This window comes from Numenius arquata, chromosome 19 (genome assembly GCF_964106895.1).
Source record: "Numenius arquata chromosome 19, bNumArq3.hap1.1, whole genome shotgun sequence".
In the NCBI taxonomy this organism is placed as follows: Eukaryota; Metazoa; Chordata; class Aves; order Charadriiformes; family Scolopacidae; genus Numenius; species Numenius arquata.
Window position 1 is genome coordinate 3,512,345 of NC_133594.1, and position 26,960 is coordinate 3,539,304.

Sequence of the window (26,960 nt, forward strand, 5' to 3'; positions counted from 1 at the left end):
GGTGAGGGAGGGGTTTCTGGCCTTCTGCTCCGCTCTGGGGAGACCCCACCTGGAGCACTGCGTCCAGCTCTGGAGTCCTCAGCACAGGAAGGGCATGGACCTGGTGGAGTGAGTCCAGAGGAGGCCACGAAGATGCTCTGAGGGCTGGAGCCTCTCTGCTGTGAGGTCAGGCTGAGAGAGTTGGGGGGGTTCAGCCTGGAGAAGAGAAGGCTCAGGGAGACCTTTCAGAATTTAAAGGTGGCTTATAAGAAAGATGGGGACAAAGTTTTTAGCAGGGCCTGTTGCGATAGGACAAGGGGTAATGATGTTAAACTAAAAGAGGGAAGATTTAGACTAGACATTTTTTGCAATGAGGGTGGTGAGACACTGGCCCAGGTTGCCCAGGGAGGTGGGAGATGCCCCATCCCTGGAAACATTCCAGGTCAGGTTAGATGGGACTCTGAGCAACCTGATCTAGTTGAAGATCTCCCTGCTTATGGAAGCGGGGTTGGACTAGATAAGGTCCCTACCAACCCAAACTATTCTATGGTTCTAGTCTATATTTGTTTTCTCCCTATGCCATTGTTTGAGCTTGGGTTTCCCCTGTATGGAAAAAGCCACACAGCTCAGGCACAGTTAACCGAAAGGGGACTTTTTCCCGAGGCTGCTGGGCACAGACAGATCCTGGGATTCGTTTTCGTTCCCATACTTACAAACACACCCCATTCTCCTCCAGCTACCCCACAGGGGCTGCTATGGAGTAAGAAGTTGTGGAAGAGGATTCTTATTACATCTTTCCCACAAACAGAGGCCCCCTCCTGCCCCTATTACAGTTCCCACAATTGCACTCATCCAGACTCCCTGCAACAAACCTATTCTTCCACCAGCAGCAGAAAGATGTCTAGAATTGCAGTATGTCTGAAATTGCCCACAAAAGGAGAAGACAGAAGCACAGAAATATTCTGGATACTAGAAGAAACAACATGGTAGAGCAAGTGCTCCAAGAGTGGTAAGAAAATACCGTAAGAAAATTCAAGAGAGAGATGATGAAGTTCTCTGCCACACAGTTTTATTCTGTCTAATAAATATAACACTGAAGATAATTCCCCAAAGATCCAGCAAAGCCAACAAATAGAGTAATCTTGAACAGGAGTGGGAAAGAGCGGAAACCTGCAACTTTTAATGGAGAAGCCATTCCTTTCCTTTGGGGTGATCTTGCTGAGAAGAGGGAGGGTGTCTGTCTGTCGGCTCTGCAAGTGGCCCTTTTTGAACTTCCCAATTCGTGGCCAAGTCCTGTTGCTCTTCAACGGTAAGAGTTTTGTTGTGGTTGGAGGGATAAAAAAATCCCCATTTTTAATAAGATGATTTGCTTTGCAAATGTCTCTGTTATTTATGGCTGAGCCAGGCTTTGAACCGCTAATCTCTGGAGGATGAGGGCAGAATCCCACTAAGAAAAACCATTAATGGAGGAACCATGAGTGATCAGAGACCAGTTCTGGAAAAAGATGAACTGGACACTGTGCACAGGCTGTTGCAAGAGGAATGTAGGTTTTCTGTATGCATCTGAGCTCATTTCCACTACTGGCTGATCCACCAAAAGGCTTCATCTTAGGTTACAGAGTCTCCAAGTCTAAAGTCAGCTCAGGGGGGTCCAAAACTTTGTCTTTGTTTCAGCTTTCCCCTGGATACTACAGACCAGCCAATTTGGTCCTTTGCCTGAAGGCAGGACAATCGCATCACGAGTGTGGCCCTGACCGTCAGGCAAATTCAGGCTCCTTCCTTGGCTTAAGTGATGATATTTTTCATATTTTTTCAATGTACAGGGAGTAATTAAGCTTTATCGCAGCCACAGTGCTTGGTTTCTGTTCCATTTAATAGAGGTGGAAACCGCAGCACAGAAAGGTAAAGAAACTGTTGAGAATTAAACCTCAATGTCCTTCAGAGATGTTGGAGGCACTGGACATTATTGAGCCTAGACCTCCCCAGGTCCAGGACATCTTGAAAGGGAACTGTTCATATCTTGGATAAAGAGAGAAGTGTTCAGGGCCTGTTCAGAGTCACTGTCTGGGAGCAGAGACCTGGAAGGGGTTTGGGGTCATTAAATCCACATTTTTGTGAATTAATGAGTCTTTATCCGTGCACAGTTTGGCTGTTCATTCCCAGTACAAAAAGACTGGAAAACTGTCCTACCAACTCCTTGCTTTAGTGGCTAGAATTCTTGTTTCCCACCAGTGCTGCTGGGAAAGCTGGATTTTGCAACCCTTCTGCCAAAGGAACTCCACTGGTCCTTATTTGCGTGTTTGCAACGCTCCTGTGCCTCATTGGAGGAGGTGGTACATGCGAAGGGTCCACACCAAGGTGAGGGATGCTACAAAGAGGATTGCCAACATCAGTGCCAGGACTCTTGCTCAGGAATGATCTTAGTGTTCTGGAGAGGTCTTCGGACAAAATAAAAGGAGAAATTTTGTTTCTAGGTAGGCTGGCTTGAAAAGACTCAGCTGCAGAGAGATGGCTGAGAAAGAGTGTTACTCTTAAAGTTGATCCAGAGCTGGCTGGAGAAAAGGGGATGCTGCCCATCACCTGGCTGCTGGCTCCCTGCTAGGACAGTGATTCCCCCACTCTCACACTTCCATCCCCACATCTTCCCGTGCTCCTCTGCTCCTGGCAGTAGTAAACCAGCAGACCCCACGGCCAATGTCGTAGCCTCCGGCTGATTTGTGTAAGGGGAGGACAGAGAGAACACAATGAGATGTCGGAGGAGATTCCAAGCAATTTTGCCAAACACTCAAGGGATGTTTTTTCTTGCCACTCCCCTCCCCCCCCCCCTTAGTTTTTAGAATAATTTTTCAAGAGCACATATGCAAGTCATCTAAGGGAAACAGAACAGTGAGTACCAGGGGCTGGTACACTGTGTTCCCTTTGTGTACTGTAGAGAAAATAGATAAAAGAAACAAAGGATGATGCAGAGAGCAAAGCAGCCATCAGTAGTCTCAGAGAGGTTCAGTCTGACCTTTTCAGAGATGAAGGTCAAACCAAAAATCCTCAGGTGCTGGAAATTGGTCCCATCTTCCTAGGACCAGAAGACATTTACCACTAACGAAACGAGAGCAGAATTCCGTGCCATTTGTTGTTGCTGGAGGCGAGAAGAAAGGCAAGAAAGGAATATTGTCTTGGATAATAATAAGGATTATGTGCTTCTTTAGGAAGTAACTTTACCATTTTATGATCATATCTGCTGTACACCCAGCCACCCACCCAGATGACACGCAGTAATAGAAAACAGCTTGGACCCCCCCGGCATCAGCGAGCTGGAAAGCCGGACCCCACGGCAGCGGCGGTGCTCGTTAGTATGAGCTCTTCTGAAAGGAGACCCCCCTCCTCGGCCCTTGCCCCTCAACCTGCCAGTCTCTCTGTCTGTTCTTGCTGCTCACGAGCCTTGAGATGCAGAGCATGTCCAGCCGCAAGCGTGGGATAGCTCTCCTGCATCCCATCCGGGTTGTTTGTCTTGGGTCCCTCTCCATTCAGAGCAGAATGATTTTGCATAAATGCATCGACACGTCTGCTTTGTTCATGCATGAAGTGTTCTCGGCATTTCTCATCCCACCCCTGCCCCGGCCCTCTTCTCCCTACCCCCCTGGCATGTAGCTTCACCAGATTTTGCATGATTTCCCCATGTAACAGCAAATAAACCTGCCTGAAGCCTTGCCAGTCAACCAAGAGCAGTTAAAAATACCCGGTCGATTGTTTTGGGTGGAATTAAAACAAGTGATCGGAAGGAGAGGATGGAAAAGGGTGCAAGAGCGAAGCCGTAATGGCCTTTACTATGTAATTTGGTTTCATGTTCTGCACAAGAAAACATGTGAAATATGTAAACAGAGCTCTCCAGGATTGTAATGTAGCTACAAAGCCACAGATATACAGGCAGGCAGGGTGCTATTCTTCAGCAGAACGGAATGCCATCCCCAAAACCACACGATCATTTCTTTAAGCCTGAAAGTAAACTTTCTCATGCCAGGAGCGGAGAATTTATTTTTTCTTTTAAATGAAGGATTGTCTGCACTACTTGTTTGGAGTACTGTAGGCATTTTAGCCCACATTGTCATAAGAGACCTCATATTTTGAATGCCAATCAATTTTAGGGTCTTCATCTTGAGATGTCTCTAAAAGGCATGGTTTTGGGAGGATGGTGCTTACCCAGCAGAGTCCTGAAGGTCTCTCCAGTCAATCCCTCTGTCCCCACCTGCAAAGAAGTATCTGCTTTAAAAAGAAAACAAACAAAACTGAGGACCATTTGGATAAACTCTTGAGCAGCTCTAAATCTTAGTTGGAGCCGTAACTGTTGAGGAACCCCAAATCTGTGCTCATTTTTGGAAATACTGCCTGTAAAGTTGGAGGATTGCTGTTGCCTCTGAGGTCATTTCGGTGGTGAATCTGATAAGAAGAGATGATTCACCTGTCTGGTAAGTGGGCCCAGCTCCCCGTGCTATCAGCAGGAACCTCCCCCACGCCTGGGTTTCCACCGTAGCCTCAGGGTCTGGCTGCAAACTGTAATTCGTGCTGGGAAATGGTTATTTGCATGATCGGGGCTGTTATCTGCCTGTGCATGTACCTACTCACAGGGAGAAGCCCTCATTTCAGGAGAACATCAAGCTCTGCTTAGCCATTTTGGTCATCGGGCCAAAATCCTTACACTTTGCACTTTGGGCAGTGGATCTTATGTTCCTAATTTTTTGGTAATTAACCCTTGCTTCATTGCTTTCAGAGAAGACAGGTCTCTTTTCAGAGAGGGGAAGCTGATGCCCAGGGTCTAGATGACCTTCTTTCCACCTTTCTTTCCAACCAAATATCTTTGAAAACTCTGCCCTTTAGCAGGGCAGATCTGTTCCTGGTGCGCTGCACCGTGTTTACACTGTCACCCTTGCCTGCTGGAAAAGGAAAGCCTCGTTGTATGGAAATTTAACTGATTCCCAGTTGTTTCTGGTGGGAAAGGCCAAAACTGAGCAGCCATGATTTCCTCCACCCTCTGTGTTGCCAGTCTGTCCTCCCAGAGCCTGCTCCTGGGATCCAGTGAGGCTGAAGGAGCCATCAGCTTCCTCCCACAGACGATGCTCATAATTCAGTCCCTGCGGTAAGCAGGGGAGCAGCTGGGATTCTCTATGAACTCCCCTACTAGCCTGGGACATCAAGGATGAAATGCTCCAAGTGGTCATTTTGGCTTAATTTATTGGAGTTTGAGGTTTATCAGAGCAACCAGGGCTAATAAACCCTGGGAAGCGATGGGAAGAGGTTAGAGGGAAGCGACGGGCTTCCCCAGACACCTGCAGCCAAGCCTTTGCTTGGGTGGAGATGTACATGGGCTGGAGGAAGCAACTGCCTGCTGCTCTATGGACTCTCCCTGGATGGTCCACCTCATTCAGAGGAATTTGTTTGCGTGGCGGCGGTTTGGTTACTCCACAGTTTCATGGGAAAAGCCCGGTGAAGCAAGGAGGAACCTTCTGATTTGCATACCACAAGCCGTGCCTTCAGGTATTAAGAAGAACAAGCCGCAGGGTTTAATCTTAATTAATGCACGCTGACGTAGAGGTGGCTAGTTGGATGGGAAGCCGAAGGGCTTTGAGTGCCGAGGTGTAACCGTAGTTGGCTCCCTGGGACGGCTCGTGGAAGCTCTGCTCCGTGCTCTCCCCGGGAGCCCCGCCGCAGCCTTCCCTCTCGCTATTAAACTCAGGGCCTCTTCCCAATGCATCATCTCCCTGGATGTATCCAATTAAGGCCTGTTGACAGCCCAGAGCAGACTTATACCCTTAGGATTAGAGGCATGTGTACGTCTTCATATAGGGAAGGACAACGACGGGGTGTCTGGCTGGCTCGCTGGGAGTGCGGTGTGGGAAGCCGAGCGGCTCGGGGAGGGAAAAGGAGCCAGGGAGAGAGAGAGATTTGCACCCCCAATTATCCTCGCATGTGGAAACGCTGTGTGAGGAGGGTTGCGTGTGGTTTACACAGCGTGTTTACATGGTCCATAACCCTAAACAAAGCTGAAAAGCATGACTTTAACTCTGGAAATAAAAGCGCTGGAAACCCCTGGTTTTCTGCACATGAGAAAGTTTTGTTCTTTAAACACACAGATGTTTTTAAATGAAAAATCACTCTTTTGACCTTTCCTGAATGTGATCATGTGGTCAGAGCTGACATTAACCACTGCACGGCTGTTTGCTTCAGCTGCAGGCGAAGCTTAGCGAGCAATCTTCAGAGCTCCTGGTGGCACCTGCGTTGTCTCACAGCTCTTGGATCTGCTCCTGTGCCCCGTGTGCTCTTGGGGCTGTTCCGGGGAGGTGGGGTTAGGTACGGGGACATTTAGGGTCTGCTCCTACCATGCTGGCAACGAAAGCGTTGGGGTTTTTTCCCCTCCTTGACAGCTGAAAAAGATGTGGCTGAATTTAATTTTTTCCCCTATTTGTCTCTCTATCGGAAGTGTTGCCCAAGTGTTTCTAAGCATCTCTGTCCACCTCAGCCAGAGTGTTATTCTGCTGGAGAATTCCTCATTGAGCTGAAGTTATTTAGGGATTTGTTGTCATTACTTTGGGGCTTTCTCAAACTAGCTGTGTGCTTTCTTTGTCCAAGCAAATTTAGAGGACCAGCTTTGGGAAGGAAGGAGGGGATGGATGTTACCAAGTGGATTGTAACAAGCCCAATCCTGTTTTGCCTTGCAGGGGTGCCAAACCAGGAAAACTACAATGAATCCAGTGAGTTGGATCCACTAATATAATAATAAAAATACATTTAAGGACCTCCTAAAGTGTGGTGCGCATTTGCCCTTTGACAGGTTGATATTCTGATGCCGGCTGCTCCTGAACGAAACACTCCAGTCAAAGGGGATTAAAAAAAAAAAAAGAAAAAAGCTTTTGCTCTACTCATCAGTGGTAAAAGCTTATGGGATGGGATTGTTTTCCTTTGCCGCAGCACCCCCACGGCCAGGCTTGGCCCGCGGCTCTCTGCAGGCTTTGCTGTAGTGGACCCGACTGGTTCAAGTTAGAGACAGGCAGTTCGGGAACCCGAGTGTGCAGCCAACAATAATGTTCTGGCTACTGTATTTGTTTAACCTCGCTCTCCAGTGGATGGATATACAGTCTGCTAAAGCACTTATCAGTCTATAATGCCTTCACACTTTTGCGAGCAGCGATGTGGAAGTTGTAGATGGGAGCTTTTGCTGCGGATTGAAAATGTCTTTTGGCTTTAATGAGGCTGGTGTTTGCAAAACTGAAGGTGTAAGGTGTTGTTTGGGCGCCGTTTCTTTCTGCTGTCTGTCTGGCGGGTTGCGTTTGGCTGCTATTTCTACTGGTAGGTGTAGTTGTGAATTTGAACATAATAGAAGAATGTGATTCAGGGCTAATTCTAACAATTATACCTCCTCGGTAAGATCCCAGCAGTGCCGGGGTGGAAGATGCTGTTGTTTGAGAGCAGCGTCTTTATGTCCTATTGCTGTGTTGGAAGAAATAACAAACGTCTGATATGGATAAACAGGAGCACATGGCAAATTGCTCGGTGACGCTTTCCTGTGCTTCATATGAGACTATTCTGCGTTATTGTGCACTTGGAGCCATCGTTTGCTTTCGCATCCTTTCAGCGTGCGTTGCTGAATGGCAAAAGGAGCAGGGGCAAGTACAAATTGCAGTCACGAGCTCCAAATGCTGGTGTTTACTCATAGGCTAGTGCAAAAGTTGATTATTAAATCCCATTAGTGTAATTATTTCCTCTTCTTCTCACTCCTTTTCTGCAGTTTCTGGCCCCAGCTCAAGTGATGTCTTTGGGGCGATCCTTTGAACCATGCAAAAATCATCTGGTTAGGGTTTTTGTTGTAAAATCAAAACTCCATATTGTTTTTTCCACAGGTCCATCCTAGATATTTTGATTACACCTGGCTGGATGTCAAAGCCAATGTGGGTTTGGGACAGGGCCAGTCAGAACTGATTTACAGTTTTTTCAGGTATACCATGTGAAGTTTATGGTTTTGTGTGATTTTCATTTGAACTCACCAGTTTTAAATGAAGTTTGCTTTGAATCTGGAGATAACAGAAATTCAAAGGGAAGCTCAAAGAATGCAGGTCTGCATGATTTAAAAATTGAAATATATTGTTCATACCGACTCTTTGGAAGTGAAATAACTGCATTTTTTGAGAAAGCTACAGTTAATAACACACATTGAATACACATGCAATCTGGGCCATCATCTAATGGAAATCCCTGTAGCTCCTATTTGCCGTCCTGAAACTAAACCAACTTATTTGACCAAAAAAAAAAAAAAAAAAATCACGGCCCTGTGTTACTTCCAAAACTCTACCCAAGGAAATTCCCCTTTGGAAATGAACGCTATCATTTTTATTGTAGAGTAGAGGAATTTATCATCGTGTCACACTGCAAATGAACTATTGATGCCATGTCATATCATGCTGCGGTGTTTTCATACACGGAAAGGTCACTTTCCAGTTACTAAAAAATCCAGCCAAACCTTCAGCTGAGAACTGGGGCTGTAGTAAAAGGCTAATTGAATACTGCCTGCAAGGGCCAGGCACCGTCAGAGCTCTGGATTCAAAGGGGAAGAGGCTTTGCTGAGACTGGACACAGCAACTGGCAGCGGGGCTTTATTTCATCCTGCAGGAGACGTAATCTGCTTCCCAATCCCACAGCCAAATCCTGTTCTTCATTACACGGGGAAAACTGACAGACGAAATTTCCTCTTACTTCTGAGCCAACTGAATCTGGGAGTAATATAGCATCAGTGTGTTACCCCAGAAGTTTTATCAGCTTCCAGTTGATAAAGGTTTTCTGTTGATCACCTGCCTGCATGCCTTTGTCCTGGAGCAGGACATGCTGCAGGTTTTCATCTTTTGCCATCAGACCTTTAAGTACCGCAATGAAAAGAGGGAAAAGCAGACAAAGAGCACGAAACTTGGTAAAACTGTGTTATCAGACACAGGACAAGGAGAGTTTTGGAGCAGAAGCTGCAGTTTATGAGCATCGGAGGTAAGGGAAAGTTGCTGCTGAGGAAGAAGCAGCAGACAAGATGGTAAGAAGGCTATTGAAAGAGGCAAGACACAACTTTCATCATCTTATGCTTATAAACTATGCTGCTGAATTTTGGATTTGGATTTGGATTTGGATTTTGGTTTTATTTTTACACAACAAGGTATTTTAAACTCATTGTGAGTGCCCATAAAAATTTAATATATGTACCAGTTTGGAAAAAGTAACCTTGAATGCTTTCCTTAAGTTTTAAAGGCCAACCTGAAATGACCTTCTATGACCTCCTATGACTTTCATAGTTGGGCAGACAACTGTTGACTCAGATCTTCTGACAGGACAAATCCAGAGCACTAATAAAGAGACTAAAGCATTTCTGACTAGAATCTAGAAGAAATCCCAGAGCAAAATTTCTGGTGTCCCTTGAGTGAGCCTGTGTGTACAATTTCTGTCTGAGCTCTGTGGGCTCCTGAGGTTTGAAATGATCATAGAAGTTGGCTGCTTTTTGAGGTGTTTGTTGGAACTCAAATGGTACCCTTTTTAATGGTTCAGCACTCACTAATGTGGGCAATTTCGTTATTTCTATTACTCCAACCCGATTCCCAGCCTAAATGAGGAGAACAGCGCAACAGCTTTCAGAGCAGATTGGAGGTCTGTGCGGCAGTCGGCAAACTGGGTGGTGTCCATGTGGCAGTCAAGCTGCCTTAGAATATTGGGCAATAAACAGGCAGGAACCTTTCTGATATTTAGCAACTGCACCGTAGTTTCTCATCCTTGGGTAAGATTAACCTTAGGTCAACGAGAACAATAACATATTTAAGAATAAAAGGTCTGGGTGACTGCCAGCCTCCATGTCTGGCAATGGAGAGAGAAAGTTTTGATTTGTAAGAGATGTGTTAAAATGCTGCTTATGTCATGGTTGGGATTCTCTGGCGTGTGTTGAGTTAAATATAAATAACATTCTGCAGAACACTCGGCTAAAAATCGTAGATTAATTAGGTTTCAGTATTATGGTTGAAATCTGTTCTTTAGCTGGATCTTCAAACAGAAGAATACGTCCTTGTTTGTGCCTCCGTGGGTTTCACATCAGTCCATGAGTGTTCCCGTGCACTTGTACAACCTCGCTCGGGATGTTCTGTGCTCCACAAAGAGATGGTACCGGGGGTTTTACCTTCAGAGCCTGTTCCTGCTTGTTCTGTGGTTGCTGTTTTGCAAATGGGACAGGGTATAGCCCGTTTCATCCCAGAAACCCACCGCGTTGTCTGTCTCGGTGCAGAAGTGGCAGCAGCACAGTCCCCAGTGGAAATCCTTGCATCTGGGGTACGTTAACCACTTCCACCCTTCTCCCCATGGAGGGGGTTGCTCCCAGCTGCCTGATGGACAAGTGCTCATGATGTGATGGCCCTTCAAAGCTGTACTTGGCTTGAAGACACGGTCTGGAGGAAGCCCCACCATGGGAGGACAGAACAGATGGGATTTTGGGAGCAGACAGATCTGCGCACGGGAGATTTGCTCTGTTTACGGCCGCCCGTGGGCATGCAGACAGGCACGTCCACTCCAGCCGCCGTCAGCCGTGTGCCAGAGCTGAGGAGGCAGCGTCCTCGCTTAAATAGCAGCTTCGCCTGTCTGCATTTAGAATTATTTTGATCTCACAATGCGAGAGATGAGAACCACCAGCACAGGGAACGGCTGGAGAGGGTACAGCAAAGGGCTACAAAGATGATGAGGGGATAAGAACATCTCTCTGATGAGGAAAGGCTGAGGAACTTTTAGTTTAGTTTAGTTCTCTTTTTAGTCTGGAGAAGAGAAGACTAAGGGGGGATCTTATCAGTGCTTATGAATACTTAAAGGGTGGGTGTCAGGAGGATGGGGCCGGTCTTTTTTCAGTGGTGCCCAGTGACAGGACAAGAGGAAATGGGCACAAACTTGAACATAAGAAGTTCCATCTAAACATGAGGAGGAACTTCTTTCCTGTGAGTGGGGCAGAGCCCTGGAAGAGGCTGCCCAGAGAGGTGGTGGAGTCTCCTTCTCTGGAGGCATTCAAACCCCACCTGGACACGTTCCTGTGCAACCTGCTCTGGGTGGACCTGTTCTGGCAGGGGGTTGGACTAGATGATCTCCAGAGGTCCCTTCCAACCCCATATCATTTTGTGATTCTGGGATTTTATGCAAAGCCTGTGGTGTCTGGCTCTGCTTGCTTGATGGGAAGGACAGAGTGGGGTGGCATCTGTTTGTGTTTAACCCACTCGTACCCTTCTCTTTGTAATATTCCAGCATCTTTTTGTGGCTGATGACTTTTACCCTCAAGCTACCCGTGTGATGTGGGTGAATATCATCCTTGTTTTACAGATGGGGCCCTCAGGCCTGGAGAAGCCCAGTGCTGCCTAGGAGGTTGCAATGGGGCCATGCCCTGGGCACAATCAGGTCAGTGCCCAGTCTGCAGGACCAGTGACCCTTAATCTGTAGTTGGTCTGGAACAGGAGCCCATCAACACAACACAATATGGCCTGAAGTCATGGGACGGCTGGGAATCATTCACAAGGGTGCCTTCCAAAATTTGCTCTTCAGCAAATTTTCCCATATTACTTTGAAGGAAAACATTATGAGGAAATGGAGTCGATTGCAATAGTAAATGCGTTTTAGATGTGGCAATGAACTACGCGCTCCCGATATATCACTTTTCCCTTTCGGCTGACACATTCCTCGGTCCCCTTGAGTAAGAGGAGGAAAACAGGAGAGGCGGTTTGAAGAACATGTTGTCCCTGTGATTGACAAGAGGTTGTATAAATCAGTCAAAGGGAATCCTCCAGGCATTCCCTCTTGTGGGAAGATCCCACAGTGCTCTCTGGCCTTGTTCGTTCTGTCTCTCGATGTTTGTGTACAAAATGTGTGGGTGGGAGACGAGCTGGATTAGAACCTCCGAGAGGAACAGACATCAGCTCTTTTAATTGAAAGCAGCTTCCTAGGGAGGGGTATGACATGGGCTTCCAGTAAGTAGACACAAATAGTCCCCGAATACTTTGGAGCAGATACTAAGCTCCTGTGGATCCCAGTTGCTGTGTGGGTCTGAGAACCTGGATAAACCCCAGCGAGCGAAGTTTTGAGTCCTGTGTGATGCCGTCATTCTTCAAAGCAAATATTTTAGTGTCTGGTAACACCCTGAAATGAACAGTACATCTATCCCTTCTTCCCTCCACAGCTGTCAGGTGCTTTAGCTGCTGCTTTGCATCACTGTAGCAAACTGGAAGATGTTAGGAAATAAATTATTTCTCATAAGCCTGAATTCCTATGAATTTGTAGACTTGAGGAAAGATGATGCTCTGCCTTTCCAGGCCTTTGGAACTTGTAGCTTAAAAGTGGTGGCACTGCAGTAATAAAGTGCCTTCATGCTGCTGGCATCTTCTGGGGATGCCTTGAAAGTAGAGGTGTGAAATGCTCTCCCAGCAAATGGTTCTCAGACTGTGCAGCTGTGGTGTGACACTCAGTAACTGGGTAGAATTGAAAAGGGGATGTATTTACCACGTGCGTTAGAGCCTATTGAGATGGTGGGGTCTGTAGGTGATGGGACTGTTCATCCAATCAGATTGTTATTACAAAATCTTAAAGAACTTTTTTGCCATTAGCTGAGTTTACTAGATAGCAGCTAGCGTAGAAGCAGCTCTTGTGGCCACTCCTAATGTCGTGTCTGTTAGACTTTTCCCACACTTCTCTATTGTACTCTTCTCGTAAAGGAACTTTTTACCCCAGTACCACTTTGATACACACGCCTGGTAGCAGTGGATCAGCCTCGGCAGGAGGAGGTTTATCTGACCTGCTCAAACCAGACCAATCTACCGAGGCTGCACACCTCAGCTGAATGTCTTGAACACAGGCTCTTTATGCAAGATTAAGATTTTTGCTGATATTCTCAGGCAGAAGCAGAAAGTGCCGGAGGTCACACACGCACACAAATCAAACAAGGCATTTAAAAGTTATCAGAGATTTCCAACCCACCTCAGCAGGAGTTTATTTTGGGTTGGATTCAAACTTTTGGTGAAGGTCTGGGTGATTTCTTAATACAGGTTTTCACTCATCCATTATGTGGCACTTAAAATGCACCAAAGCCAGTACTTTTGTTTCTTTCAACCACCTTTTTGGACCAATAGAGCAGGAGGAGATATAAGAAGAAGAACAAAACCATATAAAAGTAATGAGACCTTTGTTCATGTCAAAGAGCTCTCTGACCATATAAATTGCAGATGTGGCTAAGATAAATTCCCTAGTTGGAGAGGTATTAAAATAAAAACCATGCTCCCAACAAGAGACAGGCTGCTGAAAATGCAAGAAGGGAGAATTGCGAAATGGTACATGTCGAATTGCTGGCCTGGATTTCAAATGCCAAAGATAGTTTATGTAAAGGCTTGCTCTGCTGTAAAATGTAACACTATCCACTGGCTAGCCTCAATGAAGCTTGGTCCCAGTTGTTTTAAAAAATAAATAAACTAAAAATCTTCTTCCAGCCCATTAAAGCTGATTTATGTTTTGCCCATGGATTCCTCTGTGCTGGATCTTGAGGGACTCAGATTATAGAGGTGATTACCTCACTTCTAGCCAATCTGGTTTCTCCTTCCCAGGCATCCCGGGCTCTCCTTGCATTGCCCAGACTTTGTCTGCCGAGACCCAGAGGGCAGTTCCCTGCAGAATTACCGAGCGGGCACAGGATTTTGAATGGTTAAAAACATCTCTGTTAATTCTCTTGTTTCACTTCAGGGTTTTCTTTTTGTTTTAATAATCAGGGAAATTCCTTACGGGAGCAGCTCTACTGACAGCACATCACCACCTGATCGCTCGGTCCGGGCTCTGGTCTTGGAACGGAATCTAATGCTGACCCCAAGAGTACAGAGCTCCAGTTGGCACCTAGTGCAGGTGGCCTGTGTGACCAGTCCTGGGCTCCCTGTGGCTAGCATGACTGCTGGAGATGGTTTGGCCTCTTGGGTTACATTCGTAGCTCTGTTGTCACTATACTGTGTGACCACAAGGAATTCCCTTTATCCCCCTGTCTCTGGTGATGACAGTCACTAAGTTCACCAAAGTGTTGTGAATCTTAACAGGTACCTTCAGGTGCCCCAAAAGCCTCAGCTGGAAGCATCCTTGTAAGGCAGTTGTAGCCTTTTGCATGGTGGGCAGTTCCTTTCTCCTGTTTGTTGGGGGAATGCAGGCTATGGTCATACATGCTTCTTTTCTGAAGCAGCTCCACTGAGCAGTGTGCTTTCAGGGTTAAGCCTAGCATTTCTTGCAGCTTCATTTTCACATCTTACATACTGGCGGCACTGCAAGGCTCTCTGGTACTTAAATTCAGGCATTTTCTTTGAGCTTTTCGTCCATTGCCTGCACTTGGGATTCATTTCTTTGTTCTTTATTGAAAAGAGCAGTTTGCTTGTGATCCCACTGCTGCCTGCCATGGAAGGTGCTGTAGGTGCAGGAAGAAGGTGATTCCGCCTACAGAAACTAGTCAACAAAACAAGAAACTAGTTTGCTTAAACTAGGTTGTAGAGAGAGGCTTTTCCTGGCTCCACTTGCTTCCAGGTTTACGTGGCCATCTGTGGCTTCCCTGGGGTTACAGTAACAGGCAGGTTTAAATAGGCCATTGCTTGGGCACTGTGGAGAGCACCTGGCTGTGCCCTGAGCTGGTACGTTTGGAAGCGATCCTCACTTTCCCTCCAGTGGGAAGAGTCGTGGTCCATTTGGGTGGGAGCAGAGTTGCTCTCAACACCATCAAAGACCACATACCAAATTAAGAGGGAACTGTTGGCTGCCATCCAGCTTCTGTGGGTCTTTAGCCCCTTTTCATGTTTCAGCTTTTCTTATTGAGGTGGAAACTTAACTTTTGAATAATTTCATGGTGTTTAGAAACGTCATTATTGTGTATTATTTTATTCTAGCAGTGCACCTGGACTTTTTTCTCCCACTTTAAACAGTCACAGTCCTTCCCTGCTGTCACCTACATCTGTTTGGGTGTTTCTTTTCTCTCCCGCAGATGTGTCGAACTAAAGTGATTGACTTGAACGATGGTGTCTCTCAGTATGCCTGGTATCCCTGCACGGCCAACTTCCAGTACTCCCACATGACACAGACCGTTTTCTGGCTGAAGGTAGGATGTACACATGTCATTCAGAAGTCTCCTCTTTGCCTGTCTGTACAAAGTTTCTCCAACAGGCAAAATATTATGGGACAGCCTTCCCCGGGCCAAGCTGCTCCTTTCTTTGAAGAATGTTTAGTGCAAAATAGCAAAACAAAGCCTCTGAGCACTGTCTAAAGAGTCCGTGGTGAAGTCCCCTCCTGTGACCAGGCTATTGAATTTCTGAGAGGTCACAGCCTCCAGCTGCAGGGCTGTTTGACCCGAGTTTATCTAGTTTGTGTAGGAGAGATTGGAAGAGAAGACTTCTGTGTGACCCGGGATGGGAATTGTTATTTTAAAAGTTCTGGACTGACTTTTGGGGTTTTTTTAAAGCCCACCACAGTTCTCCACCTCAGCCCTTGTGGGGCTTTTGTTTTCCCAGGCTTATTTTTCCCAGCCTATGGTGGCTGCGGCAGTCCTGGTTCACTTGGTCACTGATGGGACCTATTACCTGGATCAGAAGCAGGAGACCATTGGTGTGCAGCTGTTTGACACCAAAGAGCAAAGCCACGATCTTGGTAAGACTGTATTTTATTCAACTCTCTCTTTATTGCTCTCTTAATCTGTCGGTTATCCCCATTCACAAACTGACTGATACTCCTGCTCAGTTTTTCCAGGATCAGACACAAAAAAGTGCTTGCTTAATCCTCCAAGACTTGAGTTTCACTAGAGTTTGTTGAAAACAGTCCATCATTTTATACAGACATTTCTTCATACCTGTTCAGTCTGTGTTCAGAAGTGATTAGTTCCTCTTCAGTCATTCAAATCAGCACTATTTCAATGCTTCACACACAACACCTCCCTGGAGAGACATTGACAGTGGTACAGGAGAACCGCTGGTAGCAGGGAGAGGAGAGAGGGACTTCACAAGGTGTAGTTGGCCAGACCTCTAGCCCTGCTTGCAGGGAGGTTTCCACAGCTATTTCATGGCTAAAATTTTTTCATGCAAAGTATTTCAGGTTTGATGAAGGTCTACCAGCAGTGCCTTTGCAGGCTGCTTGCGTGGCCTTGAGCAGATGTGCCTGCCAGAGGCCATGGACCTGCTACTTGTGCTGCAGTGCCAGGAGAGACCATTTCTGTCTCTACCCTGGGTTTTCGCTGGTTCCTGAACCTGGGAAGGTTGTCCCTGGTGAATCGAGTCTGGCTGCATTTAAGCTCCAGGACCTCGGAGCTCACTCTAGCTCCCAACTCCGTGTCAGGGTAGGACTTGCATAATCCCTTTCCAGCTGTCCCCTGCCCTTTTTTCCACTGGGAACAAAGCTGGATGTGTTTCCCCGAGAGCAGTTTTTAAGGAAACGTAACCCCCTTCCCTGGGGTTTCTGTTTTACCATAGCTTTGCAATTTTGACAAGCCGAAACCCAATGAACTTGCTGCTAGTGATGAGGAGGAGAAGGGACACACGGAAATGGCAGGTGCTGGATGACTGTCCAGGATAATATAATTTGGTGGGGTGTGGAGGAAAAGAAAGACGGTGTGTGTGGTGTCTGTCCTCTGAGAACAAACAGAAATTCCTAGCAAGTCGTGCAGGTTGAGTCAGGATCGCTCCCAGTTTGCCAGAGCCCCTGGATTAGTTTTATCCTCCTCCTTTTGCAAAACAGTGGCACATAGCTCTTTCCCTCTGAGAAATAAATGATGGAGACACAGACATGCCAACAAATACTTAATGTGACATTTTATAGAGACAGACAGACAGATTGTGAGAGAAAGAGAACAAGAAAGAGGAGCAAAGAGGAAACTGAGGGTTAGGTTTTGAAATCCTTGATGAAGTTGCAACACGAGTTTGGCACGGCTCAGCCTGATGCCTGGAGATCTTCACGGCTGAAAGGCTGCCTTCATCATGGAAAAGCCCCTCTGACCTTTTCAGAAGAGGCTGGCCTGGAGCAGAGGAGAGGTGTAGGTGGGCTACCAGCAGTTCTCTCTCAGGCAGAGCTCCCAGTCGCTGTTTTGTCTGAGTTCTGGGTGCGGCATTAAGTCCTTTTCCTGGATATTGTATTCGATGTGTTTGAATTATCACCATGGCAAGCTAGAAACTGCAGCTGAGATGCAGACTTTGGCACACACTGGGTGCAGGATTGACTGCAGACGGTCAGCCAGCTTTAGGCAGAAGTCAGTGGCAAACGAAAAGTACGTCCAAAAGCAAGTAGCAATAATTTAATAATAGTTTAGAGCTTGATCAGTCCTCGGTGTGCTACAGACACTCCCATGAGCAAAATGCAGTCTATCCAGAAGTGCGGTTTCCCACCTTGATTAAAGCAAGTTTTTACCATGGGGACTCCCAGAAGATGATGAGAAGCTTCTTCTGAGTCTCGGTTGGAGGTGGAGAGGTTGGGATGTAGACCCTGGGGTTCAGGTGGTGGGTACTTTTCAAGAGCCATTGAGGGTTGAGTAGGTGGACACAGAGTTACAGAAACAGGGGCAAGCACAGAGACAGCTCTGACTGCCCGGCCATGAGCACCTGTACTATCTTGAGTGGTTTTTTTGCTAATGAAGGCAGGTTAATTAAAGGAACCTGACCCGTTCGGCCCCCGTTTACCTTGTCTGGGGCAGAAAACACCAGCAACTGCAGCACAGTGCTGAGGGTCTGTTTTGTTGCGGACACCACCTGAGTGCGAGGAATGAAATTGAAGTGAATAAACAGCCTCATACCATAAGGTCTTTCTTGGCTTTCCATCAGAGAAGGCAGAAACTTCCAAGGAATTTGGGAACCCGGGATTTCGAGTATTAACTGCACCTGTTTGTAAGTGAGAAACGTGCACCGTTCCACAAGGACCTGATATCAAAAGACCTGTGGGAGGCGAGTAGACAGGGAGGTTATTTCAGGGTCAGGTAGAGACCAAAACAAAAAGAGGTTTACTTTTTTATTTTCTTTTTGTTTTTTTATTACAGGAAGATTTTTTTAAAGTAGAGGGTGGGAGATAGATGTTTAAAGAGAGTGGTCAGAAGTCTGTCTTAATTCACAGGAAATCACTTTCTAAGGAGAAAAATGAAAACTTTTTTATTCCTTCCCTTTTGAGTCAAACAACCTGAACTAGGAAAAAAAAAAAGAAAAAGAAACCCCTGAGCCAGTTAAAAATGCAAATAGAATTTATTTTATTTTCAAATTCGTAAGTGTATCAGGGTAGCCAAAGGGCCTGGGCCAAAGCCGATGCTGGGGGAGCTCCAGTGAAACGAATGGAGCGGGAGCCAAGCTGATCCTCGGAGCGATGCCACGGAGCCGTGGAGGCAGGGCTTCGCAGGCAGCCGTCGGGCTGGGAATCTCAATTAATGAATTTTGAGGCCAGCCGACAGCTGTCTGTCCTTTGAGTTACCCCTGCCATGGATTTGGCCCATTTAAATTCAGGTTGCCTTTACTTGAAGGTGGGAATTTCTTCCCAACTGTCACCGAATGCTTCCTCTGCTGAAGAAAAGGGATTAAGAAGTCTCCTTGCCACCTCTCTGGTGCTTCTGTGCACCTCAACCTCTTGAGATGCTTTTATTTTCCCAAGACACAATTATTTCCTTCTCAAATGAGATGACCTCTAAAATCCTTAGTGAATCCATCACCCTCGTTTCTCTCTCCAGGGCCATCTTCGCCTTTTTTAGCACAGAGCAAGATACCCTAAGGCTGAAAACCATCAAAAAACCATCAAAACTGGGCACATTTAGAGTAAAGCTCATGCAAAAAAGTTTTAAGCTGAGTGCTAATGACATGCACAGCTACAAACAAGCCACTGGTGCCCTGCCCGTGGTGCACAAAGCCACCCAGCCTGCCGGCACCATTTGATGCGCGGTATAAAGGCTCCAACTGTCCTCTCAGGCCGGTTTTTACAATAGCGCCACTCCGCTTCCTCCGTGATGGTTGCTCCTGATTTACCAGAGCACAATAGAAACGTAGCTGTGGTCTAAAGAAACTGCTCTGAGAGCCTGCCGCGCTCGCGGAGAGAATGGCAGCCTTTCTTCAGCTGTCCAGAGGGATATGCTTCTCTGCTAAGCTCTCCGGAGTGATTTGGGAAGCCCCTCCAGGCAGCTTACCATAACTTTTCAGCTCTATAGGGCCATTCCTATGGGTGAAATGCTTCTGAAGTGCCCACGGCTCGGGGAAGCGATTGTGTTAAGTCTGACCCTTCCTCTGATCTTGTCTCTCCTCTGGCAGGTGTCCACGTCCTGAGCTGCAGGAACAATCCCCTGATTATCCCCGTCATCCATGACCTCAGTCACCCTTTTTATCACACCCAGGCTGTCCTCATTAGCTTCAGCTCCCAGTTTGTGGCCATCTCCGGGGTGGCCCTGCGTTCCTTCCACAACTTCGACCCCATCACCATCAGCAGCTGCCAGCGAGGACAGACCTACAGCCCAGCGGAGCAGAGGTGAGCCTCTCAGCCTGCTGCCTTCGGCCTCGCCACCCACTGCCCCTGCGCCGGGGGGCGAGGGGGGGCACCGCAGCTGAACCCTGCTGACCCTTTTGTGTCGCTGGTAAAAAACCGGCAGTGTTCTCATTGATCAGGATGGATGGGACATTTAACCCGCACGGGATACTGTTAGTGAATTATTTCCTCTTCCTTTCTCCTCCCTCATTTATTCCAAGCTTGGAATTGGGGCCAGTTAACTCTCCATACATTCCCCAGTATGGCATCGTTTTTGCCGCTCACACACCGGCTTCAATCTAAACCGCTTTGTGCTGTTAAAGTGCTACAGGGACCTCCCACGGAAGCAGTCGCGCGGAGACAAAGTGATGCTTGTGCCCTGGCAGGGCCAGATCCGGCAAGGTGCTCAGCCCCGTGTGGCGGGTGCTTGGCCACTGGCATTCCTGTTGCTTTTATGGCAGGGTAAGGGTCCTCAGTACCTCTCTGGATCCAGCCCACGTTCTGAAAAGCTCTGTGGGACCCCCCAGGATGAAAGGTTTATGGCTACCGTTTTATTCTTGTTGTTATTACAGACACATCAATAGATCACCACCAACCCCTCTCAGTCTCTGCTTTACAGCATCCCACAGAGATTGTGACCTTTTGTGGCCTCTGGTGCGGCAGCTTCATGGATCCTTTCAGTGAGGCAGTGAAAAGAAGAGGGGAGAATTTAGCAAAACCCCTGAAAGAATCATGGGTTTTTGTTTTTTTTTTTTTCCTTTGTGAATTCAAAGTTGTGAGCAGTCGTCATACCATAGCGGCAGCAATAGTAAAACAAGTTGCATATCCCAGCAAACCTCTGCTCAGCCTCCTAAGCGAGCTGTCAGGTTTTTTGATAATGTTCTGGCTTGTTTTGAGGACCTGCTTTTATTCCAGGAAAGGCGGGAGGCTGAGAAAGGGGGAGAGGGAAGGGAAAAATAAAATTTAAAAAAAAAAAAAAAAAAAAAAAAGAGTATATCTATAGCTAAATCAATCCAGTCAGTGTGTTCTGACCTAGATTCAAGGAGTCTGATCATTCTGTGCAATAGGTTGTATAAATGCAGAGGCCCAAAGACAGCCGGATCAAGTTTCAGATGAGAAGTTTAGTTGTGGAAGTTTGGCCAAATCCCAATGCAGAAGCGGGGACAGAAAAAGAGCGAGAAAGACCCACTGGAAGGAGATGGTGAGAAGCAACGGAGAGCTCGAGAGGGCTGAGGCGCAGGACCACATTCCCCCCTCTCAAGTTTTCAGTAGGAATTGAACCATTTGTTCACTTACGAAATTAGAAGTGCTCTGTGTTTAGAAAGTTATTTCCTTAATAAAAAATGCATTCCCCTTAGGCAAAGCTTCAGTGAGCCTCTGCAGCCCAGCAAAGTAACCTTTAGAAATCTCTTGAAGAAGAATCACCCGCCGTTTGCCTCTTCCTTTTCTTCTCGATTTTTTTTTTCTTTTTGCATTGTTTTCGTGATGCACTGAACCATCTCAGCCCCTTGCTCTCAAAAACTTCCGCCGGAGCCTCGCTCGTTCAAAGTAACGTTTTAGGTCTTGCAGGTTACAACGCTGGATTGATCATAAAGTTTCCCATGTCAGTCAGGGAACCAGAAACTCTCTGAAATAAAGCCCTGATCCAAAGCCAATTGAAATCAGTGGGATTTTTTCCATTGATGATAGTGCTGTAGTGAAAAATCTCCCCATTTGCCTTGTGGTGGGATCATTTTGGGTGACCGCGTAGACTTTCTTCTTCTGTACAAGAAACTCTAAGCAGTTCAGGTGTCCAAGATGTAGAAAAAGTTGTGCATTAGGTTGTGCAGCCAGGAAATAGGTGATGCCGTTGCTGTCCCCTGCCATCTTTTGCCTTTTGTTATTTCACCCAGTCCAGGAAGAACATAGAACGAGGGATTTTTTAAAATTTATTCTTAACCAGTTCAGAAGCTGGTTGTCGGTTTTCTGCCTCTCGTGCTCATGGTCTTCCCATAAGACCCCTTTGAGCACCAGTCCCACACTGTCCATCCTTCCCTTCTCCCCTTTCCCCACTGGTTGCGTTTGCCGAATATGATTTTTTAAATCTTTATTTCATTTTTAAAGGAACTTTCTTTCGTACATGTAACCATCAATTGTACCTCTCTCATTTTCCTTAGGTAAACATGGATATTTTTGCCTGCTTTTTGGCTTCTCTCTACAAGAGATATTATTTCTCTCTCTTTAAGGAGAATTATTTTGTTTGGAGAGGATTTACAGCCAAATACAGGCACTTCTAGGCAAGGGTGCAGATTTTAAATATGTGAGGGAAAAGAAATATATTGGCCCTTAAAAGTGAACACAGCTTTTATTTTGAGGGTGAATGGATCACTCCCATGGGTTAGTGACAACTTAATAACTGAAAATAAAACATGTGCTCACTCTTCTTTCGTAAAACATGTATTACAGTTAATATTTCAGAAGAGAAAAAATCCCATTGAGCTTTATAGGTAGTTGTCCTCAGTCACCGTTGGCTCTTTTGAAAATCCATTTCATCCTTCTGAAGACGTTTATAGAGCGTTTGAAAAAAGAAAAAAAAAAAATTCTGGTTGTGTTTTTCCAGTTGTTGTTTTTTCGGCTGCAGCTGAACCACAGGCTCTTTTTTGTTTTCAGCAGAAGTTTACCTCGCTGCTGGAGATGTGCTGTAAAAATGGCACACTTCATTTTCACATCACATCCTTAGACAGCTATAACGGCCCAGTTAGTTCTTCTCTTGCTCTTTATAGCTCAAATCATTTTACTTTTATTATTTCCTGTTTAGCCTCGTGGAGTGGATGGTGGAGTTGGGTGTGCAGATGCAGAGGTTTCATTTCCCACCGCGCAGCCAGAAAACCTGATGCCTTGGGGCTGCCTTTGACAGCAGTTCCTCAGAAAGCAGATTTTTGTCTTTTTCACCGGGTAGGAGAGATCAGTTGAGGGTCTCCATCCCTGGCAGAGTGGTGTTTGGGAAGTGCTGCTTTCCCTGCTGCTTTCCCGAGACCTGTCCCCTCCTCCGTCCTGCCTGGTGCCATTTGCTCCTCTCCTGGAGGCTGCAGGCAGGAGATGTGAAAACCCAGGTAGACACCCCAATCCGACTGTCAGAACTGTGGATTTCAGGACTTTCGAGCTTCCTTATCCTCCACTAGCTCCATGTTTATAATGAAGATAAACCTCCCCTCCCCTGGAGCTGCCCAGTCTCTCCAGTGTGCGTGCTCCACATTGTACTTTCAAGTTAGTGCAGCAAAAAGGTTTTCCTTTTCTTTGTTTGGTTAAATCTTGGTACAAATTAATTGTTAGGGCTGCAAAATTGCTTCTGCATTGGAGGTTTTGGGTTTACCTTCATCCATGAGTGTGCACGTCTGGCCGTTTGACAGCCGGGGGGACCAGCACTGTAGACCAAGCCCCACTCCTGGCCAAGATGCCACCGCCTGTCCTCGCCCTGGCCTCTGCGGAGAGCCATCCTCCCAGTGTCACCCTTTGCTGCCCCAAACGAGCCCCAGGGAGACACAGCCCATCCAGCTCTTCTCTTTGTCTTGTCCTCTCCTGCTGTCAGCTTCCCCTATGAGAAATGATGAAGATAAATCTTCCGCAGCGGAACAAATGCAACCACCCTTTCTGACACTGGTTATTTTTTTCTTTTTTTATAAGGGAGGGGGTGGAAAAAAGGGTCTCCTCATTTCTTTTTTTTTTTTGTGATTTAATGCAGCTTTCTCTTTCCCGATTCAGCTGCCTTTCCCTTGCCCTGCGTTCTGTCATTAAGCGCAATCTCTGTCAGCTTGCTTCTGGTGAAATTAATGAATTTCTCACAGAACTGTTAATCATAGAAGCTTTGGTCCGTGACATGTGTTATAATTCAATGGGTTTTTAACCTTCGCCCCATTTTGGTAATTGGCAAACGGCATCATTTGGCTTTTATTAAAGTGGAAGGCGATGTGTTTCCTTTGTTCGCCTGGACAGGCTGTGGCAGGGAGACCCGCGGGGCTGCTGATGGCCGGGCACACAGCTCTGCTCCCAGGCTGGCCGGGCAAAGGGGCTGCCAGACCTTCATCGGTTCAGCGTGGAGCCCCCCGGGCAGGGGTATCTCACACCATGGAGGCAGGCAGGCTGAAGGCAGAGACGGCCCCAGGAAGAACATTGGCCTGCCAGTGGTGGGGACAGCAGAGGGGACATGCTGGCACGTGCTTCTCCTTCCCCCACAGCTCACCTGGGGTTGGATCCAGTGTTTTCTGTAAATCTCTCTCTCCACATTCCTGACCCTTTTGGTTTGAATTAAGTTTTCGTTGTCGTTGTTATCGGAGTCGAGCCCAACGGTATGGCAGTGAGGTCACTGAAGGGACCATGGGTGACACTACTCTTTTGGTCACTCTCATGGACCAGATCTGAAGGCAAACACCTAAGAGGAAAGGGCTAATCCTTCTTCCAGTGGCACAGTCAGCACAGGTTCACCAGGCCCCATCGAGCCCCAAGGATTCGGGTAGATGTTCTTTGAGAGTTTGTGTTAGAAGAAAGAGGCCAATGTGTTTTAGCTGAAGACTGAAGAAGATACACTCATTGCCACCTTTGCAGTTGATATCTTTTTATTCCTACAACAAGGAACGTGGGTAGCAGCCTTTGCTTTTCAATATGGTGCATGTGTCTTTGGATTAGAGAGAGAGAACCTGCTCTTGCCTCTAGGGGAACCTCTACAGAGGAGATGATGAACTCACTGTAAGGATAAATCTGTTGGAAACACCCTCAGAAGGTTACCTCTGTGTGAACTGTGTGTATGGTGGCATAGAACACCACCAAAGTACACTTCAGACCTGCAGCCCAGGCTGGCTTGAACTGTGGAAAAGGAAGTTTTTCCGATGTAGGATAGCTAATGTTGCGGCTCTTCTCATAAGAAGTATATACCAGGAGCTTTTATGCTCACCTCTGCGTATATACACGTCAGAGTTATCATGAAGGAAACAAATAATTAGGGCACTATGTTGAGATGAGTTCTTGGAAAAGTGCTTGACCCCAGGGTTAGGAAAAGAGTTTGGCTGCTGTAAGCTTTTCAAAAGAGGAAGTCCTGGATTGTTTTTATGTGAGGAAGGAAGAGTTCCGCTTAATTGTTATAATTCTCTATAAACATGTTAAAATACAAATGTTTCTAGGATTGTGTCACTAAGACCCCAATTTAGCAAAGCCCTTAGCTATTTGCTTACATCCCCCTGTAGTCAAATCTATCAGTGGGACTTAACCGTGCTTTTGAAGTTAAGCACATATTTAAGTGCCTTGCTGAATTGGGGCCAATATTGGCACAGAGAAATAAAGATTTAGAGGCTAATGACTGAGCTCATTTAGATTAGGGATGGGCAGAATGGATTTGAATAAAGTAAAAACTGGCTCAGAGCTTCAGCCTACATGTGAAGCCAGCTCAGCTCAGGGATTTTTACATCATTGTAACGGTCTGCCTTGATCTATGTTTTTAACACGTTGCAGACAGTGGAAAGTGTGCAAGAAATCCACTGCCCCTTGCACTCAGCTTGGTGTGAAAATCTCGCTTTAGGAAATCACACACAGGAACAGGTGAATCCTGAGGTGGCCCTGGTAAAATAAACACTGTCAGGGAATATCCCAGGCACCAACACTTGTTCATTATGTATATATATATTTTTATATATATATATATATATATATATATCAGGAAATCATTAGAATGTTCCTTGGGTCCCTTACATAGCTTTTGTTGAGACCGGCTCATACTCTGGCAAGCAATTCCCAGGTGCCTTTGGGGAGTTAGGACAGACCAGGGATGATTTGAAATAGGCAGTTTTGATGAAGTCACCCTATTTTGATTGCAAGAAAATGGGATAGGCTGTCCCATGCCAGGATTTCATTCTCGGATACTCTATATTGTTTCTTTCCCAAGGAATGCATAGTTTCTGGAGCATGTGATGATTAACCACTGTTAAATGGCAGTACCCATGCAAGAGCTTCTGTAACCCACAATTCTGTAATATGGATGTGATGGGTTCTTTGTCTAAACTTCCTACTTGGAGATATTAATTTCTTCTTCTTAATTCTGCATTTGCGGAACTCAATTCAAGATCGTGACTTCAAAATTCATTGGGATTTACGGCTGACAGTAGCTGATACCAAATTGGAACCAGTAGCTAGAGAACCAGAAATATTTAAATTGGAAACATTTGGTGGCAGTGGTTGTTTTTTTACAAAAAGTGAATGGTTGTATTGTTTGTCACTGAAGTCATTCATATAGAGTTACAGACAGAGAGAGCTGCCCAGATGATCTGCTAACCGAGGCATAATCTGGAGCCTGGAGGGGGTGACTAAAAATGTTCCCTGGCCTTTTAAGAAGACCACAAGGGGACTTGTAAACAGAAAGAAGAACATCACAATAAGTGTTTCTTAATGCCTTTGTCTGTGGCGTTTCAGTTCTGTAGGACTTTTAAGCCCAGGCTTGCTCATCTGGTGTCCTGGTATGAACTCAAGAAACCAGATTCTTTTTCTCCTTTACATTGATGGAAATGAGAAGCGATGCCACTGCGGTGACGTTCCTCCAGATTTCCCTTTGTGTAAATTGCAAAGGTGTTCTTAGGCTCATCCTTCCCTCTGAAGCCATTCAAGTTGGAGTTCAGTGCTGCACTGATGTGTAGCACATTGATTCACGTAAGACACCAAATGAAGTAGGTCTGCTATTATTTTATTTTTCCAGCTTTAGAGCAAGACAATTGTCAGATTTTGCAGGAGTTTTGCAATGGGCAGTCAAGGTTCTCAACATGTACTTCTGAGAATGGCTTGGCAATGGTGCTCGCTTTTTTCCTCACTGAGTCAACTTCCTCGTCCCTGGAGCCCTGGCACGGGAGGAACTCGTGTTGCAGCCTCACCCTCGGAAAATTGGAGGGAGGCGAAGTGACGGTCAGCCTTCATGGGTGCGTGTAGCTGGGACGTGTAGGGAAGATTCGGCAAGACGTCACTCATCATTTACACTCTCACTCAACATCCCTGGTCAGATATTCTTGCTAATGTTAATCGGTGACTTACTCAATTAGCGGTGCTGTGTGGTCAATAAGGTGCCGCTTTGCTCGGGGAGCCACAGTATGTCTGTGGGCTGTGGTTCCTGCTCCTGGGTGATTCATGGTGGGAATTTACAAGGCAGTTGCACATAGCTCTTCTCCTCACTTCGTTTCTCCACAAGAGAAGACCACCTGGGCACTAGGATATACTGTCCACTTGTTCTTCCACCGTCTCGTCCATAGTCTTATTGATCAGTGCAAAGGGAAATCAATGGCAGTTTAAATTTGTATGTCGGGCTTTGAGTTGCAGTGACTGGAAAGCATGTGAAACCCTTGGTGTGGGACGGGGAGGATCCTAGTGAAGGCAGGATCACTCGGTGTAGGTCACCTCTGGCAGAGGAATATCCGTTCTGCAGAAGTAATGAGCATCGCAGTTGTAGTGCTGACAGG

The 26,960-nt window shown here is 46.4% G+C and overlaps 1 protein-coding gene across 1 annotated transcript in view; it reads left to right on the forward strand.

Annotated features, from left to right (window-relative positions):
• The window catches only part of PAPPA (pappalysin 1), a 180,709-nt gene that overhangs the window by 112,151 nt on the left and 41,598 nt on the right, over window positions 1-26,960 (forward strand). Inside the window, exons 11-13 of the mRNA XM_074161106.1 lie at window positions 15,011-15,124; window positions 15,534-15,669; window positions 19,284-19,497. Of these exons, the coding sequence (XP_074017207.1) occupies window positions 15,011-15,124; window positions 15,534-15,669; window positions 19,284-19,497 (464 nt within the window). The remainder of the gene's footprint in view (window positions 1-15,010; window positions 15,125-15,533; window positions 15,670-19,283; window positions 19,498-26,960) is intronic.